The 14,132-nt window shown below is 40.9% G+C and overlaps 1 protein-coding gene across 2 annotated transcripts; it reads left to right on the top strand.

The window, feature by feature from the left end:
• Nucleotides 1-723: 723 nt before the first annotated feature.
• nadkb (NAD kinase b) lies at nucleotides 724-12,755 on the top strand. 2 transcript variants are annotated; one of them, XM_082512944.1, is made up of 12 exons: nucleotides 724-1,005; nucleotides 2,516-2,809; nucleotides 2,916-2,999; nucleotides 3,658-3,787; nucleotides 4,839-4,947; nucleotides 6,070-6,155; nucleotides 6,645-6,747; nucleotides 6,828-7,003; nucleotides 9,730-9,829; nucleotides 9,953-10,110; nucleotides 11,632-11,714; nucleotides 11,809-12,755. In XM_082512944.1, the coding sequence occupies exons 2-12, from the start codon at nucleotides 2,517-2,519 to the stop codon at nucleotides 11,966-11,968; spliced, it is 1,482 nt and encodes a 493-aa protein (XP_082369070.1). In that variant the 5' UTR covers nucleotides 724-1,005; nucleotide 2,516; the 3' UTR covers nucleotides 11,969-12,755. The 2 variants fall into 2 exon arrangements, with proteins under 2 accessions (XP_082369070.1, XP_082369071.1); XM_082512945.1 differs by having other exon boundaries at nucleotides 724-889.
• The last annotated feature ends 1,377 nt before the right edge of the window (nucleotides 12,756-14,132 follow it).

Consider the following 14,132-nt stretch of genomic DNA (forward strand, 5'->3'; position numbering starts at 1 on the left):
GCCATCATAAGGGTTGAGTCCTTTTTCAATGATAGATCATTGAGTGATAAATAAGATAAGTATCACCCACCATTAGCACCGACACTGGAGCCCCACAGGGGAATGTTAAATCATTAGTCTTATCTACTCATACTAATGAATGCTGGCCTGGCTCATCTGATGTCTTTAATGTTGGCTTTGCTGATGATACAGAGATTGTTGGTTTGTTAGTTGGTGTAAACACCAGGAAAACTAAATAAGTTATTTTTGCGTGAGCAGGAAGACACATCAACAGATACCCAGGAAAAATTCCTATGAGAGCCAACAGAAGGTAGCTGTGGATGAAATGTGAGGCAAACTCACACTTATCTCACGTGGGATCACAGACTGGTTTCTTAAACCTGTGATGATCACTTTATTTAAATGTCTTCCATAGTCTCCACCGGAGCACGTTAGGGATTTGGTGGAAGAGGAAATTCACATCATGGATGTGAAGCCATCAGATCTGCAGGAGCTGTGTGATGCTGTCATGGACCAAAATCTGTAATGAATATTTTGGGATTGCTCTGAACGAAAAAAGGGAATCCAACCCTGTACTATCAAAGTGTAGCTAATAAAGTGTCCGGTGAGTGTATTTTTAGTGTGCATTATGAGGGTGTAGTACCGTCTTTGACCAGCAGAGGCAGGCGTGGCGCTGTGGCTTTAAGCACGCTCAGAGAGCGGGGGTTGTAGCGCTGTCTGACAAACGGTGACGTCACCTCCCCGGTCACGCGCCGTTCTGTAACGTGCCAACTTGTACTCTTTGATAGCAGCGCTTCCGTTTTTAAAATACACGCTCGGTACCGTCTAAATATTCCCGAGCCGCGGTGAATTAGTAACGACATGTGCGCGTTCGCGTGTTTGTGACACAGTAAGGCTTCACTTTGTTAAGTTTCACTGCCAATCGGACCCGTTAGCCGGTTAGCCATTGCTAGGTAACGGTAGCTGTCAACAGATCAACGGCTCCAAAGCCGTTAGTCACGGCAGGTACTGAGGTGTTTGTGTGTCTATGTGTGTGTCTGTTAGTTTAATTTCTGCGAGCGCAATGTGTTATAAACGGACGGTTATGTCAGCCGAACTGGGCCCAAGGCCACTGCTGGAAAATGAGGGCTGAACAGAAAGTTGTACAGCTGTGTTTTCTTGACGTATATTTCACCGGTTAGGATGGAGAAGTCCATATGATTGAAATGATCAGTCATTATTTTTCTAATTAACCTGCAGTTGAACAGAGACGATTTATCAGTCAAGTAAAAATGTTTTATTTGTGATTTGTTAGGGTCATTTAGAGGTTTCAACCTCTGAGGTTGAAGGATTATCTGCTCACTAAATACATACATATACTGGTTTACTTTATCAGGCACATTTAAAAACAATTACGTTGTGGGACTCTTGAGCTTTTATAATTTATCATCATCATTATTATTATTATTTGGCCTTTAAATGTCTGTCTGTCTGGTATAGGCGTTGCTGTATAGGGTAGAGGATGGCACTAACAATAAGACAGGAGGCAGAGCTGAAGGTGTGAGGATTTTCATTGGGACTGACCAGGATGGACAGGATTAAAAAAGAGTACATCAGAGGGACGGCTTAGGTTAAGTGGTTTAGAGACAAAGAGATGAGGCTGAGATGGTTTGGACATATGCAGAAGAGTGATAGTGGATATACTGGCCAAATTATGTTGAATGTGGAGCTGAACAGCGGAAGACCTCAGAGAAGATTCTGAGGACAGAGAAGGAAGCCATAGAAAGGGCTGATGTGACAGAGGAGGATACTAGGGACAGGGTGAGATGGAGGCTGATTATCTGCTGTGGTGACCTCTAAAGGGAGCAGCTGAAAGAAGTCTGGTATAGGCAAAGCTTCCTGTGGTCTATTCAACATGTCACAATCCTAGGACATGAAATGTATCATTTTATAAAACAATAAAAAGCAGCAAATCCTCCTCTTTGAGAAGCTGGAACCAAGTAATAAATAACGTAACAAAGCATTGGGTGATTTTTATTTCAAATAGTCAGGCATTGTCATAGTTTCCTTTTTTGGGGGGGGGCTCTTAAGTATTTCAGTAATGAGTACCTCAAATCAATGAGTGCCTCCCACTTGATTGCCTCAGTCAGATTTCTTTGTTTATAAACCTTAAGAATTACAATTGAAGTGCACAGGAATTTGATGGACATTGGGAATTACTATATTGGAAAAGTATTTAAACTTAGGAGATCATGACTAGAAGATGAGCATGTATTTAAATGTTGGTAAAAATTAGACATTCCTTATGATATAATATGAGGACTCAAAAATGCCTGAAAAATTAATGTAATTTAAAATGTACTCCAAGATCTTGTGACTTGGAAGATTTTCATAACATGAGGGTAAAACTTTGAATGGCTTATTGTACCAAAACCAGTCACCTGATTCCTGTGTTGTCAGATGTGAACTTTACTCAAGTTTGACTGATTTTTATAAGAAATCATCCAAACCCAGTATTTATGTTCCTTGATTGCAGGATGGAAAATTCAGAGACCAGTCCTCCATCGAGGCCCCTAGCAGTGCCGGACAGAGCCATGTTGCGACCCTCCGCCCCGCTCGGTCAGATGTCAGAGTCACCCAGGGCCTCTAAGCACAGGGAGCACTCGTCCAAGTCACCAAGGAAACGACGGGATGGGAAGAGGTCGCAGCGACGGGGGGGCGATCATGAACAGCTGCTGTGGGAGATTGAGCGCCGGAGGTTGCCAGGCCAACACGAGCACTTGGAGCCCTGCAGTTCAGCAAGCGACACAGCGGAAAGTTCTCCTAAGAGGTTTGCACTGCAGGTTGCCAGCTGGTCCTTCGTGCCACTGGCACAGCTCTGCTGCTTGGGACGTGAGGTGATGTTCTCTTGACTCCACTGTCTTTCCTTCTCACAGAAGAGCCCACTTTCTACATGGACCGTATCCAGCCACTCACTTCGGACCCAAAGCCTGCATTCTTCCCAACCCAACTTCAGTCATGTAAGCATGAGGGTGCTGAATGAGTCGGACTTTGTGTTTGTTAGGACATTGACACAGATGAGTTTGTGTAACTGAATGAGATAAGATAAATTTAGAATGCTGTGATTGGATATTACCTGAGATGGGAAGGCTTACAAAGTGGGCTACAGATAGTGATCGTCACCTGATCGTAAAGAGTTTCTTTGGCCTTGATTTGTGAACACGCATACAGACAGATTTACCTGCACAATGCCTGTTATCCGCCACACAAAGAAGAAGGGAGATAAAAGGTAAAGGGATGAGGAAAAGAGCATTTTATATATTCTTGTGTTTGGAATTTGACCCCAGCCTGTACAGACATGACCTCAACGTGACCGAGTCATTCATCACGGTTAATGAATGACTAGGCTCTTTGAGAATACTGAATCATATTTATTTAATTGAGAAGACATGGTATCAGTCGGATTTACTTCATTTGATGTCTGTCAGGATCAAAAGCAGACTGACCTAAACTATCAGTACAATGTGGTAGGGTTACGTTAAACTCATTTAAATATATTATATGTGTTCATTTCTTCTTTTTTGTGTGTGTTTTATAACCTGCCGCGGAGAGACGGCGTTTGTAGTTTTAGGTGTTTGTTTATTCACTTGTTTCTCTATGTCTGTGTCCGTGTCCCAGGCACATCCAAGACCCAGCCAGCCAGAGGCTCACCTGGAACAAACCTCCAGTGAATGTGCTCGTCATCAGGAAAATCAGAGATGAGAGCCTGGCTGAACCTTTCAAAGAGCTCTGCAGGTTTCTAGTAGAGGTACAGGACCCAGCGTTTATAGTGTCATACAGTCGATAATGTACTGCACTCCCATTTTCCACAACAATAAAACTACTGACACTGATTATGTTATTACCGCGTCTGCTGTTAAGAGTATGTTAGTCAGGCAGCGATCAGACAGTTTTCAAAGTTCATGTGTCAGCGAGATAAAAGCTTCGATGCTAGGCTGCTGAGTTAGAGCATCCCCAAAATGGCAGGTGTTTTGGGATAGTTTGAGTTGAGGGTCTACAGGTAACCTGGGGCAAAAAGGACAAAGGCACCCGAAGCTTACTGATGTTTGTGGTCAGGGAAAGCTTGCCTGCATGGTCCAGCCCTACATAAGAGCTGCTAAAGAACAAATTAATACTGACGGATCACACAGGGCGGCACAGACTGCTCTGAGTGCCACGAAAGAAGGTGGCCTGGTCTGATTAAATTATCTTTTATATCCAGCGGACACTACCATGTGTCTGTGTTTTACCAGGACAACAGACTGTGTTTGTTTGTTTTTCTTTCAGAGAAGACAGACTTTTCTTTTTAACAACAAGTATCTCCAAAATTGGGCAACATACATAAATTAATAACAAAAAATAGGCCAGAACAAAAGTAGAGTTTGGGCTGAGCCGTCTCTTTAAAAAGTGATTTCACTTCAGTTTTGTCTGTTGGCGAGTTGTAAACTTCACCCATGTACCTACTGAGAAACATGGCAAAGAACCAAGTGTACACTGACACACTTGTAGACCTTAAGAGCAACAAATAATCATAAAGAAGAATGCAGGAAAGCGTCCAGACATGTAAGTTATAGTCTCGTTTCAAGCAGTTACAACACCTTGTGACCAGATGTTTGTTTTAAAAAAACAAAAAAAAAAGCTGTACTTTGTGAAACCAGACGGTCGGTGTTGGACAGTGAATCCACATATTTGCATTCCATACAGGTGCTATCACTAAGCTAGCTACATGTGTTTGGCACATGTTTAACGTTATTTTGAAAGGCTTACACTTAAGAGATGTCTGTGTGTGTTTTGGCTGTTGTTGTGCGTTTTTGTGTCAGGAGAAGCAGATGATGGTGTACGTGGAGCGCAGGGTCGCAGATGACGCCACGCTGTCGAAGGACGAGGCGTTCGGCTCAATCCGTAATCAGCTCTGCACCTTCAGAGAGGGTGAGACCCAAAGCAACACAAAACTTGACCATTAGAAGACCAGATATTTGTGTTTAGTAAAAGGTGCAATCTTTTGATGTTTATTCTTCAGTAAAAGTGTAAAAATGGCAAAGATGAAGTGTTGAATTATTATGTTACCCTAAGCGCTATTCTATTTCTACTCTTAAGATGACCACATCAGCAATGCAAAGAACTTGCTGAACTTACAGTTTTCCTTTCAGAATGATTACATATTTAAAATTATTTACATTCATTTTTCATTATTTCCTGTGTTTCTGTTTAAAAAAATAAAAAGGGTACTGGAGATGTGTTAAAAAAAACATGTATAACAATGTGTTGTTTCTATTGCATTTCATCTTCTTTTTATAGTATAACTAAATGATCTTTATTTATAAAGTCATCCTTCAAACCAAGATAAAGAGCAGCTTTGCTAAATTTTCTTTCCTGATCTGTTTTTTGTTGGGTTTATTAAATTGTTTCCATTAACTACATTAGCTACAGCCGAAGTAGTGTTGTCAGTGTTGGGTTTTTCTGTTTATTTGTGCTTTGCATCTTTTTGTTCCTATAGCTCTTTAGTCTCATTGTCCCTACTTCATGTAGGTTTTTATCTGAAAGACCTGCCCAGGGTGTACCCCACCTCTTGCCCTGTGACAGCTATGATAGGCTCCAGCGCTCGGATCTTATATTGTAGTACTTTAAAGGATGTGTCGTTGTTTGTTAAATAAGCGTGTTCAGTTTGAAGAGTTGCTATCAGAGAGAGGATGTTGCATGTTTGAACCACTGCTCTGTTTTCCTAGTTAATGTTGTGTTGGATCAGTACCTCACTACATATGGTGGCTGTTTCCTTGTCATTCATGTTATTGGATGCTCCCATGCAGCATTTTTTCCCAATGTGTTTTTCTATTAAAAACACTTAAACTGCCATTAATGAAATATTCTGACAATCTGTGTTGTGACTGTTATAAAGTAGTGCAAAAGGTGAAACTTTAATAAGGGATCCTGAGTATTGAGTAAATATGATGAAAGATGTTGGCAGTGTCTGATGAGGGGGAAATCTTTTAATGGCTCGTGCTTGAAGTAACATTGTTGTATTTTTTAAGCACTTACTTTGTGTGACGTCAGGTTATGATGATATATCCGACTGCATCGATCTCATCATTTGTCTGGGTGGCGACGGGACTTTGCTTTACGCCTCTTCGCTCTTCCAGGTATTGTGATTTTTTTTTTCTTTTTTTTTTTTCTAAATGTCAGAAAACCTTATTGACGTTAGCCAAGACCTTTGTAGCGGTGACATAAAAGAAAAAAAAAGCGAGTTTTACATTTTCCACTGTTTCTATTTTAATGTAGCGTTTTTAACCCTGGTGAGTAATTTATGACTGTTGCTCCTTCATGTTACAGACTCAGAATAGCAAAATGAATCACATCAAAGACACACTGTGTTTTAGAAGTTGCCGTGTGTGTAATATTATAACAGATGTTCATTTTGCATTGTAATTGCATTATAACCATAACAAATCTTTCAGATTCCTTCTCTTCTGAATTAATGTTTGTTTAAAATATAAAAAGAAATGCTTGGACTTGAATATTTAATTACAGTTTTCCTGTCGATGAGCTTTTCAAAGTATAGGTTGGATCATTTCTATTGTTCTGAGTTGGTTTTAATTTTTACATAATGACGTGCCTTCTCTTTTCCGCAGGGAAGTGTCCCTCCAGTCATGGCATTCCACCTTGGCTCTCTGGGCTTTCTGACACCGTTCAAGTTTGAGTCATACAAGACTGAAGTAGCCAAAGTGTTTGAAGGTAAACTGCAGCTCTTTCTGGATAATAATAGTTTCATTGGAAACTTTTTACCTGATCGGCAATTTTTGGGGGACTTTCAGGCAACGCAGCAATCACTCTGCGCAGTCGTCTGAAGGTGAAGGTGGTGAAGGACATGCTTCAGAGAACAGGAGAGCAGCCGTACAGCGGAGGGCCACAACAACAGCCGGAGCACAATGGACTCCTTCCTCATGGACACACCAACACTGATGCTGGCAGGGTCACCCTGCAGCTACAGGTTTGTTAAAATGGTCAGTGAGAATATCAGCTGCTGGACTGTTTACGCCCCAAAAATAAGCTTGTTGGCTTTTGTGTTCTTGTTTAGAAGCTGAGGTGGATTGTACGTCATTCTGATGATCAGATCATCAGATTAATGGTTGGACAATTCTCAAGATAAACATAAATGTTTCATGATTTTGAAGAATAATTTTAGGAATTTAGTAGGTGGATAGAATGAGCTTTTCTGTTCTTATGAAGCACTCAGTTCCTACAGCACAGGTCACATTTACCCATTCACAGTCAACCCTTCTGGGGTTTCTGGTGTGAAGAAAGTGTGCAGCTGTCAGGCAACAGATGAAACTCTTGTGGCTAGCTTGAAGACACATGGCTGATGCAAACTTTTATTCACGCGGTTATCAGTGCCACTAAATGATAAATTAAAATATTATAATGAGGGCAAGGGTTACAAACCTTCATTGAACGACCTAACAGTTTGATGTCAAAGAGAGTGAAAAAACAGTGTCAGGGCAGGAGAGAAGCATCTGTTAATTAGCTGATTGCTTCGTTGCGTCCCTCAGCTGTTTGTGTACTTTGGAGACAGATGCGCTGAGTTTTCAGTTTACTTTTTCACAGTCATGGCTCCTTTGAATTTATCAGGGTGTCTGTGAGTCTCAAAATGTCTTAAATATACAATTACCAGTAAAAGCCCTTAAATGTATTTCCAGTATGCTGTTTACACACTTTTATCACTCAGTGTGACTGCATCTTTAATGCTGCGTCTGATAGTTTGACTAACCTTTTCAGGCAGGTTTTACCTGTGTAAAAGGCTGATAAAATACTTTATCTAACTGAACACACACTTAAAAGAAATCTTAAAACACAAACCACCTAAGGTTTTTGTGGGAAACCCTGAAGATGATGATGATGATAGGGTTACCAGCCAATCAGCCTGCAAAAAAACAACAGTATGTTGAAGGATTTCAAAATTAGGACTTCTGAAAATGTGAGACTATGTATGAAAATGAATTCTTAAACAGTACTTTTGTTAAACCTTTTAAGTTAAAACTGAAAGTCTACATTCCAGTCACAACCTGATTATTTGATTTAAAATCCAGTTAACTCTCTAAAAGCCTTAGGTTTAACTTTTGTACCTGAGATCATTGAGATGCCAAGGAAAGCACCACAACCATGTTGCTGTTTCCTTGCGGGTCTCTAAAATGCAGTCCTTTTTAAATCTATCATATGATTAATCTCTCTGAGGTCCTTTAGATTCAGCAGCTGGGACCTCTTAGTTCCCAGTTAAGTTCCTGTGGTTCCTTAGTTCCTGTAAATATTTGGGCTCATGGGACTGCAGTTTGGCCTCCTTGTTAATTCCCGATCACACTCCTGCACGCCATTAAGATGATGGAACCTGACTGTGTGTGTATGTGTGTGTAGTCTAGGGCTCAGTGAGGGATCATCAGCTTGGTTGCCATGGCAACAGTCATAATAAAGCTGCTCGGGAGAGAAATTCGGATGTTATGAATGTTTGTTGAGCCAGTTTCCAAGGATACTGTGGCGTCAACAGTGGAGTCAGTGCCGAATGGATATTTAATGATTCCTGACGTTCTCGGTTTGACACACTGTGTAACTAGCGAACACGACACACACACATAGCCTCTCTCTCTAAGCACAGCCCTCTCCTTAGTCCTCTCACCCCCCTGGAGTTTTTAGGCTCATCGATGAAAGACAGTGACGGATTGTTCTGATCCCTGAGCTTCAGTTTGACCTCACATTACATCATGTCTGCTTGCACCCAGCAGGATGTTTGCGTTGTGCTCAGCTGACGTCAGTATATCTGTCAGACATCACAACACGGTGCTGCAGCAGGCTGTGAGACTCACTGAAGTGTGGAACATGATTTGTTTGCAGTCAGTCTGCTTGTACTTTTTTCTTTCTGTAATGTACTAGTTTATTGTTTTATGGAGTACACTGAGCAGATTTAAGGCTGTCTTCAGGGAACACATGGATATGTTATTCTGTGTTTTACTGCTCAATGGGTGTGGAGTTTATTTACAATTTACATGACAACCAGTTTGTTTATTAGACCTTCATCTCCAACCAGAGGCTTCCTTTTATTAGATTTGCTTGTTTGAGTGTTTGGTGGAAAAATCAACCGGACATTTTGCTGAAATTTTAGTGCCAACTTAAAAGGACAAACTGATTTAATTTTGTTGTAAATAGCACCACCATGTGGATATTAACAGCATGACACTCTGGCAAGTTCATACAATCTTTTCTGCTGTCTCCATACAGTCTATATACAGTTTCCTTGATCTGTAAAATCACAACCATTGCTACAGTTTTATTTTTTAACTGTGTTTTAGTGAGCCCGAGCTAAAGACATTTATTTGCTTTTTCATTTTACTGCACTAAATTCACATTTATAGATAACTGCTCATATTAACTCATTCACTGCCAGCCATTGGCAGTGAATGAGTTAAACCCATTGACTCATTCACTGCAATTGACGGCTATAGACGTCAATGGCAGTGAATGAGTTAAGTATGTGTCATTTGGTCAAAAGATGGCACTGCAGTTGCATATTTTGGGTCTTCAGTATTCGGAGAGAGGATTTATATCCTTTCTAAGAACATGGCAGAGTTCCCTAGGCCTTCTGATCTTATCTATTGTGTGTGTGTGTGTGTGTGTGTGTGTGTGTGTGTGTGTGTGTGTGTGTGTGTGTGTGTACACGTACATGTGCAGGTGTTGAATGAGGTGGTGGTGGATCGAGGACCCTCCTCCTACCTGTCCAACGTGGACTTGTACCTTGATGGACGACTCATCACCTCAGTGCAGGGAGACGGTGGGTCTGTGCTTCTTCCAGAGCACTGATTCGGTTTCTACTAGAGCTGAAACAAAGTGTTTGTGTACAAATAAACTCAAAGGCAAATGTTATAAACTGCCTCCATCTCACTCTGTTCTCCAGGTTTGATCGTGTCCACACCTACAGGCAGCACGGCGTACGCGGCTGCAGCAGGAGCTTCTATGATCCATCCCAATGTCCCCGCCATCATGGTCACTCCCATTTGCCCCCACTCGCTCTCTTTCAGGCCCATCGTGGTTCCTGCTGGGGTGGAGCTCATGGTAAGGAGGAGGTTGGAAACATCTTTATTGTGTTTTGTATATATTAAATGTTCTCTCAGTGCTGACGGAAGGAAAAAACTAAATCATATTTAAATGTTGCCAAACAACAATTATGAATCTAACATAATCTATAGAAGTCCATATTGCTAGAAATCCAGCATCTTTTTCCCCCCACACAACAGTGCGCTTTCACACCACACTAATAGCCCAAACTCACTCACTGTATTCACCTTGAGCCAAAATAACGCGAAAAGAGCCATCAACACGATCTGCCAACACAGTATAAAGGATGCAGCTGCCATGAGATCAGCTACTGGTTAGTGAAGTCCCATTTTGAAGCCTATATTTTAGTGTTTTCACCATTGCTACCTTGGCTTAAAATAAACAAAACCAAAAGATGAACAGAGGAATGGTCGCATCTGACTGTGCAGCTGTTCGCACATACGCTAATGACATGTCAGTCACAAGTCACCAGCCAATGAGTGTACTACAGATAATCCTCCTCTCTGAAACATGGTATCACCAAGATTTACAAAATAGACCTTTGGGCAAGATGATGAACCCCAAGTTGTTCTCTGATCCGACCAGAGAGTGAGTGTGTGAATCTTAGATAGGAAAAAAAGTGCTTCTATGAATGGGGGAATGAGGCATGGTTTATAAAACAAGTACAGTAGAAAAAAGCTATAAAAGAACCAGTCCATGTACTATTTAGTGGCCGCCCCCCAACCCAGCTCAGACTGTGTCTTATGGGCACAACAAATGTGCGTGTCTAACCTTACTGCACAAGAAGATCTGTTCCAAACGTGTACCACCATTCTACACAACTTAATTAGTTCTGATTGGATTTCGTCTCAACAGACTATCTTCAGCTCATTCATAAAAGTGTCGGTACATTTCATCATAGCTTTTGTCCTCGTGCATTCGTTTTTATTTAGCTATTGTTTTGTTTTTGTCAGAAGAAAAGGCCATTGATGAAATGTATTGGTCAGTGACATTAACACTGGTCTGGAGGCATCTACAAACAAACACCAGGTAACCTAACATGTAAGTCTTTGGACTGTTAGAGAAAACCCACAATCCTCCGGGTACCAGGTCAGGCGGTTCGAACGAGCAAGCTTCTTGCTGTGAGGCTGGTGGTCTGTCCATCACTTTATTACAGGCTTAAATATCTTAATTAAATTTTTACCCCACCGTTGTGGAATAACTCCAGTAACCCTCTTACTTATACCAGCTCTAACAAGGGTTTGAATGAGAAATATTGGATACATTTCATAAAATTGTTCCTGTCAGCCGCTCTGAATTATAGTCACTTTGTTTTATCTGGTAACAACAGCAGTTTTTGCATTGGTGCTTTGGTTCATGGCCAGATGCTCACAAAATGAGTGACGTGCCCTTTGTTCTCATCCGTAAGTTTGTCAGTGCTGGTTAGAAAATGCTTTAAAAGTAAAATGGAGCTGCTCGCCTGGCTGATGTTGTTTTAACTCTAACACTGACAGTCTGTCCTCGCCTTCCTTGAAACAGATCACGTTGTCCCCTGATGCCAGGAACACTGCCTGGGTGTCGTTTGATGGCAGGAAGAGGCAGGAGATCCAGCACGGAGACTGGTAAGCACAAGTGTCGACGTCTGTAACAGATTCACTACAAATACTTTTTTCCTCAGTTTTAAGATGATTCTTCCGTCTGTTCTTCTACCCACAGTATTAAGATCACGACCTCCTGTTATCCGGTGCCATCGATCTGTTGTCACGACCTGGTGTATGACTGGTTTGAAAGTCTGGCTCAGTGTTTGCACTGGAACGTACGCAAGAGGCAGGCCCGACTCGCAGACACCTCTGACTCGTCAGACACAGAAAACTGACTGGTATTGTTGGGGTTCAAAGACATTCACCTGAAGCTCTCTGCAGCAGCCCGGAGAGAACGAAGGGATCAGGTTTGTTCAGAGACGAACTGAGGAATCGTCTGCAACCAAATCAGCGTCAAATCAGCGGTGCACAGTGATCATTTGCACCCCAAGTCATCAACGCATTACAGTCCAGTGAATACACACTGTAGTTTATGTGTATCTTCCAGAAAGAAAGCATGTTTCATCTTACCCGGGAATGGAAAAAAAAAAATCTTAACAATTGCATGATGATGACCACCCGAAGCTCCTCATGAGTACTAAACAATCATCAATGATAAGTGTAAGAGTGCTAGATGTTAGCGACATAAACGTAGAGATACACTGAAAGCTGAAATGAAGCAAACATACTCTTTGTACTCAACCTTTAAATGTACATTTGTAAATACAAGAATCTAGGATTAATTTATTTAACGTCATATTTATGTAATATCTGAATATTTTCAGGACAGGAGTTTGAAGCAAGTTTAAGAAAACAGTCGACTTAAAATGAAATTTCTATCACGGAGTAAACCAAAGACGACTGTATGTGATTGTTTTCTACTTTATGAACGTCTTGTGGAGTTCACGGCCTACTTTCTGTTCTCACCGTAAAACACTTCATGTTTCAGCTGCCTTACAAACTTCTCAGCCTGAGTTATTATGCAAGTCAGATTTCTGTGTCGCCGTCGTTATCAACAGATTGTGAAATGATTAAAAGATGTAGCAGGAGCCAAACTTAAAAATAAAGAAAAAACAAACTTTTTTTTCCTTTTTTCATCTTTATGTGAACCCAAACTCTCCCTTCATCAAATCAGTTTTTTTTTTTTAGCTCTTATGAGAAAACTAGTAGTTCTAGTTAGCCAGTAAAAATCATTCAATAAGCACATTTTCTACAATTACGTGTCATTCACTGCTGTTTCTCTGGACTGATGTTAGCACTGCTGCTGTTTTTAGATGTAAGTCTTGCCATGTTTGCTTCACGTTTTGGTGCGCTGCACACAGTGAGCCAGGTATTTAAAATTAATTGTCAGGAAGTGGGTTAAAGCGCAGGTAAGCAAATTAATGGAAGCATGTCTCACCCCAACCGGTTGCAGCAGATGGCCCCGCCCCTCCCTGAGCCTGGTTCTGCCGGAGGTTTCTTCCTTTTAAAAGGGAGTTTTTCCTTTTCCACTGTCACCAAAGTGCTTGCTCATAGGGGGTCATATGATTGTTGGGTTTTTCTCTGTATCTATGAAGCGCCTTGAGGTGACTTTTGTTGTGATTTGGCGCTATATAAATAAAATTGAATGTTTGTGGCACTGAAATAGAAATTTGTTTATCTTAAAATTTTGACTTGTTCAGTAGGTAAGATCAAATTTGGTATACCTCAAAATTTCAACTTTGTTCTGCCTGACTTTTTTTTTTTTTTTTTTTTTTAATTCAAAGGCAGAAACAAGCTTTCATACAAATCTGATGATTGGGTGAAGATTTGGTGTGGTGTGGCCAAAAACACCTTGTATTTTTTTAATGTGCTAGAGCGTGCTGGCACGTACAATCAGATTAGGTCCTTTCAGGTCTCTCTTAGAAGATTCATGGCAGGACTGAAGAAGTTTGATCCTTGGGAATGCAGTCCCTCTTTGGGTTTGGAAATTCTGGAATCTGTGAAAAAAAAGCCATTCTGTCCCTGATTTGTAGTGCTTACTCGCGCCAATGATACTTGACACAAAGGTCAGGTAGTTTGAGGGATAAGTTGAGTTGGAGTCACACATTCAAACGAGTGGCCAGAGCAGGACATTGAAGAAATAATCCCACAAAAATCCCCCACTGCCCTATAATCTGTCCAGAAGTCAAAAGATCTTGAAGAGGAGAAGAGATGGGCTAAACTAAAACATTTTAAATTAATCAGTGCCTTTGCTACATGTATTGCAAATATTTGTGGGGGAAAAAATTAATTTGTTTTTGGTGGTCACAGATCTAATATTAGAAACAAAATCACAGTGCTCATTGTGCTTTCTATATTTTTATTGCAATGATAAGATACATATATACTTCCAGACATCCAATTTTATTAAATTATACTCCAATATTGCAGGAGACAGTCTTGAGAATGATATCAATCCAAATGTGGACAACTAGGTGATCAAAAGACACTTTTTTTTTT

Source organism: Aulonocara stuartgranti (assembly GCF_965226115.1).
Source record: "Aulonocara stuartgranti genome assembly, chromosome: 18".
Classification (NCBI taxonomy): domain Eukaryota; kingdom Metazoa; phylum Chordata; class Actinopteri; order Cichliformes; family Cichlidae; genus Aulonocara; species Aulonocara stuartgranti.

Bases quoted from the DNA above. Each gene is read 5' to 3' on its own strand.
- nadkb (XM_082512944.1), top strand. From the start codon at position 2,517: ATGGAAAATTCAGAGACCAGTCCTCCATCGAGGCCCCTAGCAGTGCCG. The intron at 6,156-6,644 runs GTATTGTGATTT...TCTTTTCCGCAG, and splicing joins ACGCCTCTTCGCTCTTCCAG to GGAAGTGTCCCTCCAGTCAT. The intron at 9,830-9,952 runs GTGGGTCTGTGC...TCTGTTCTCCAG, and splicing joins CACCTCAGTGCAGGGAGACG to GTTTGATCGTGTCCACACCT.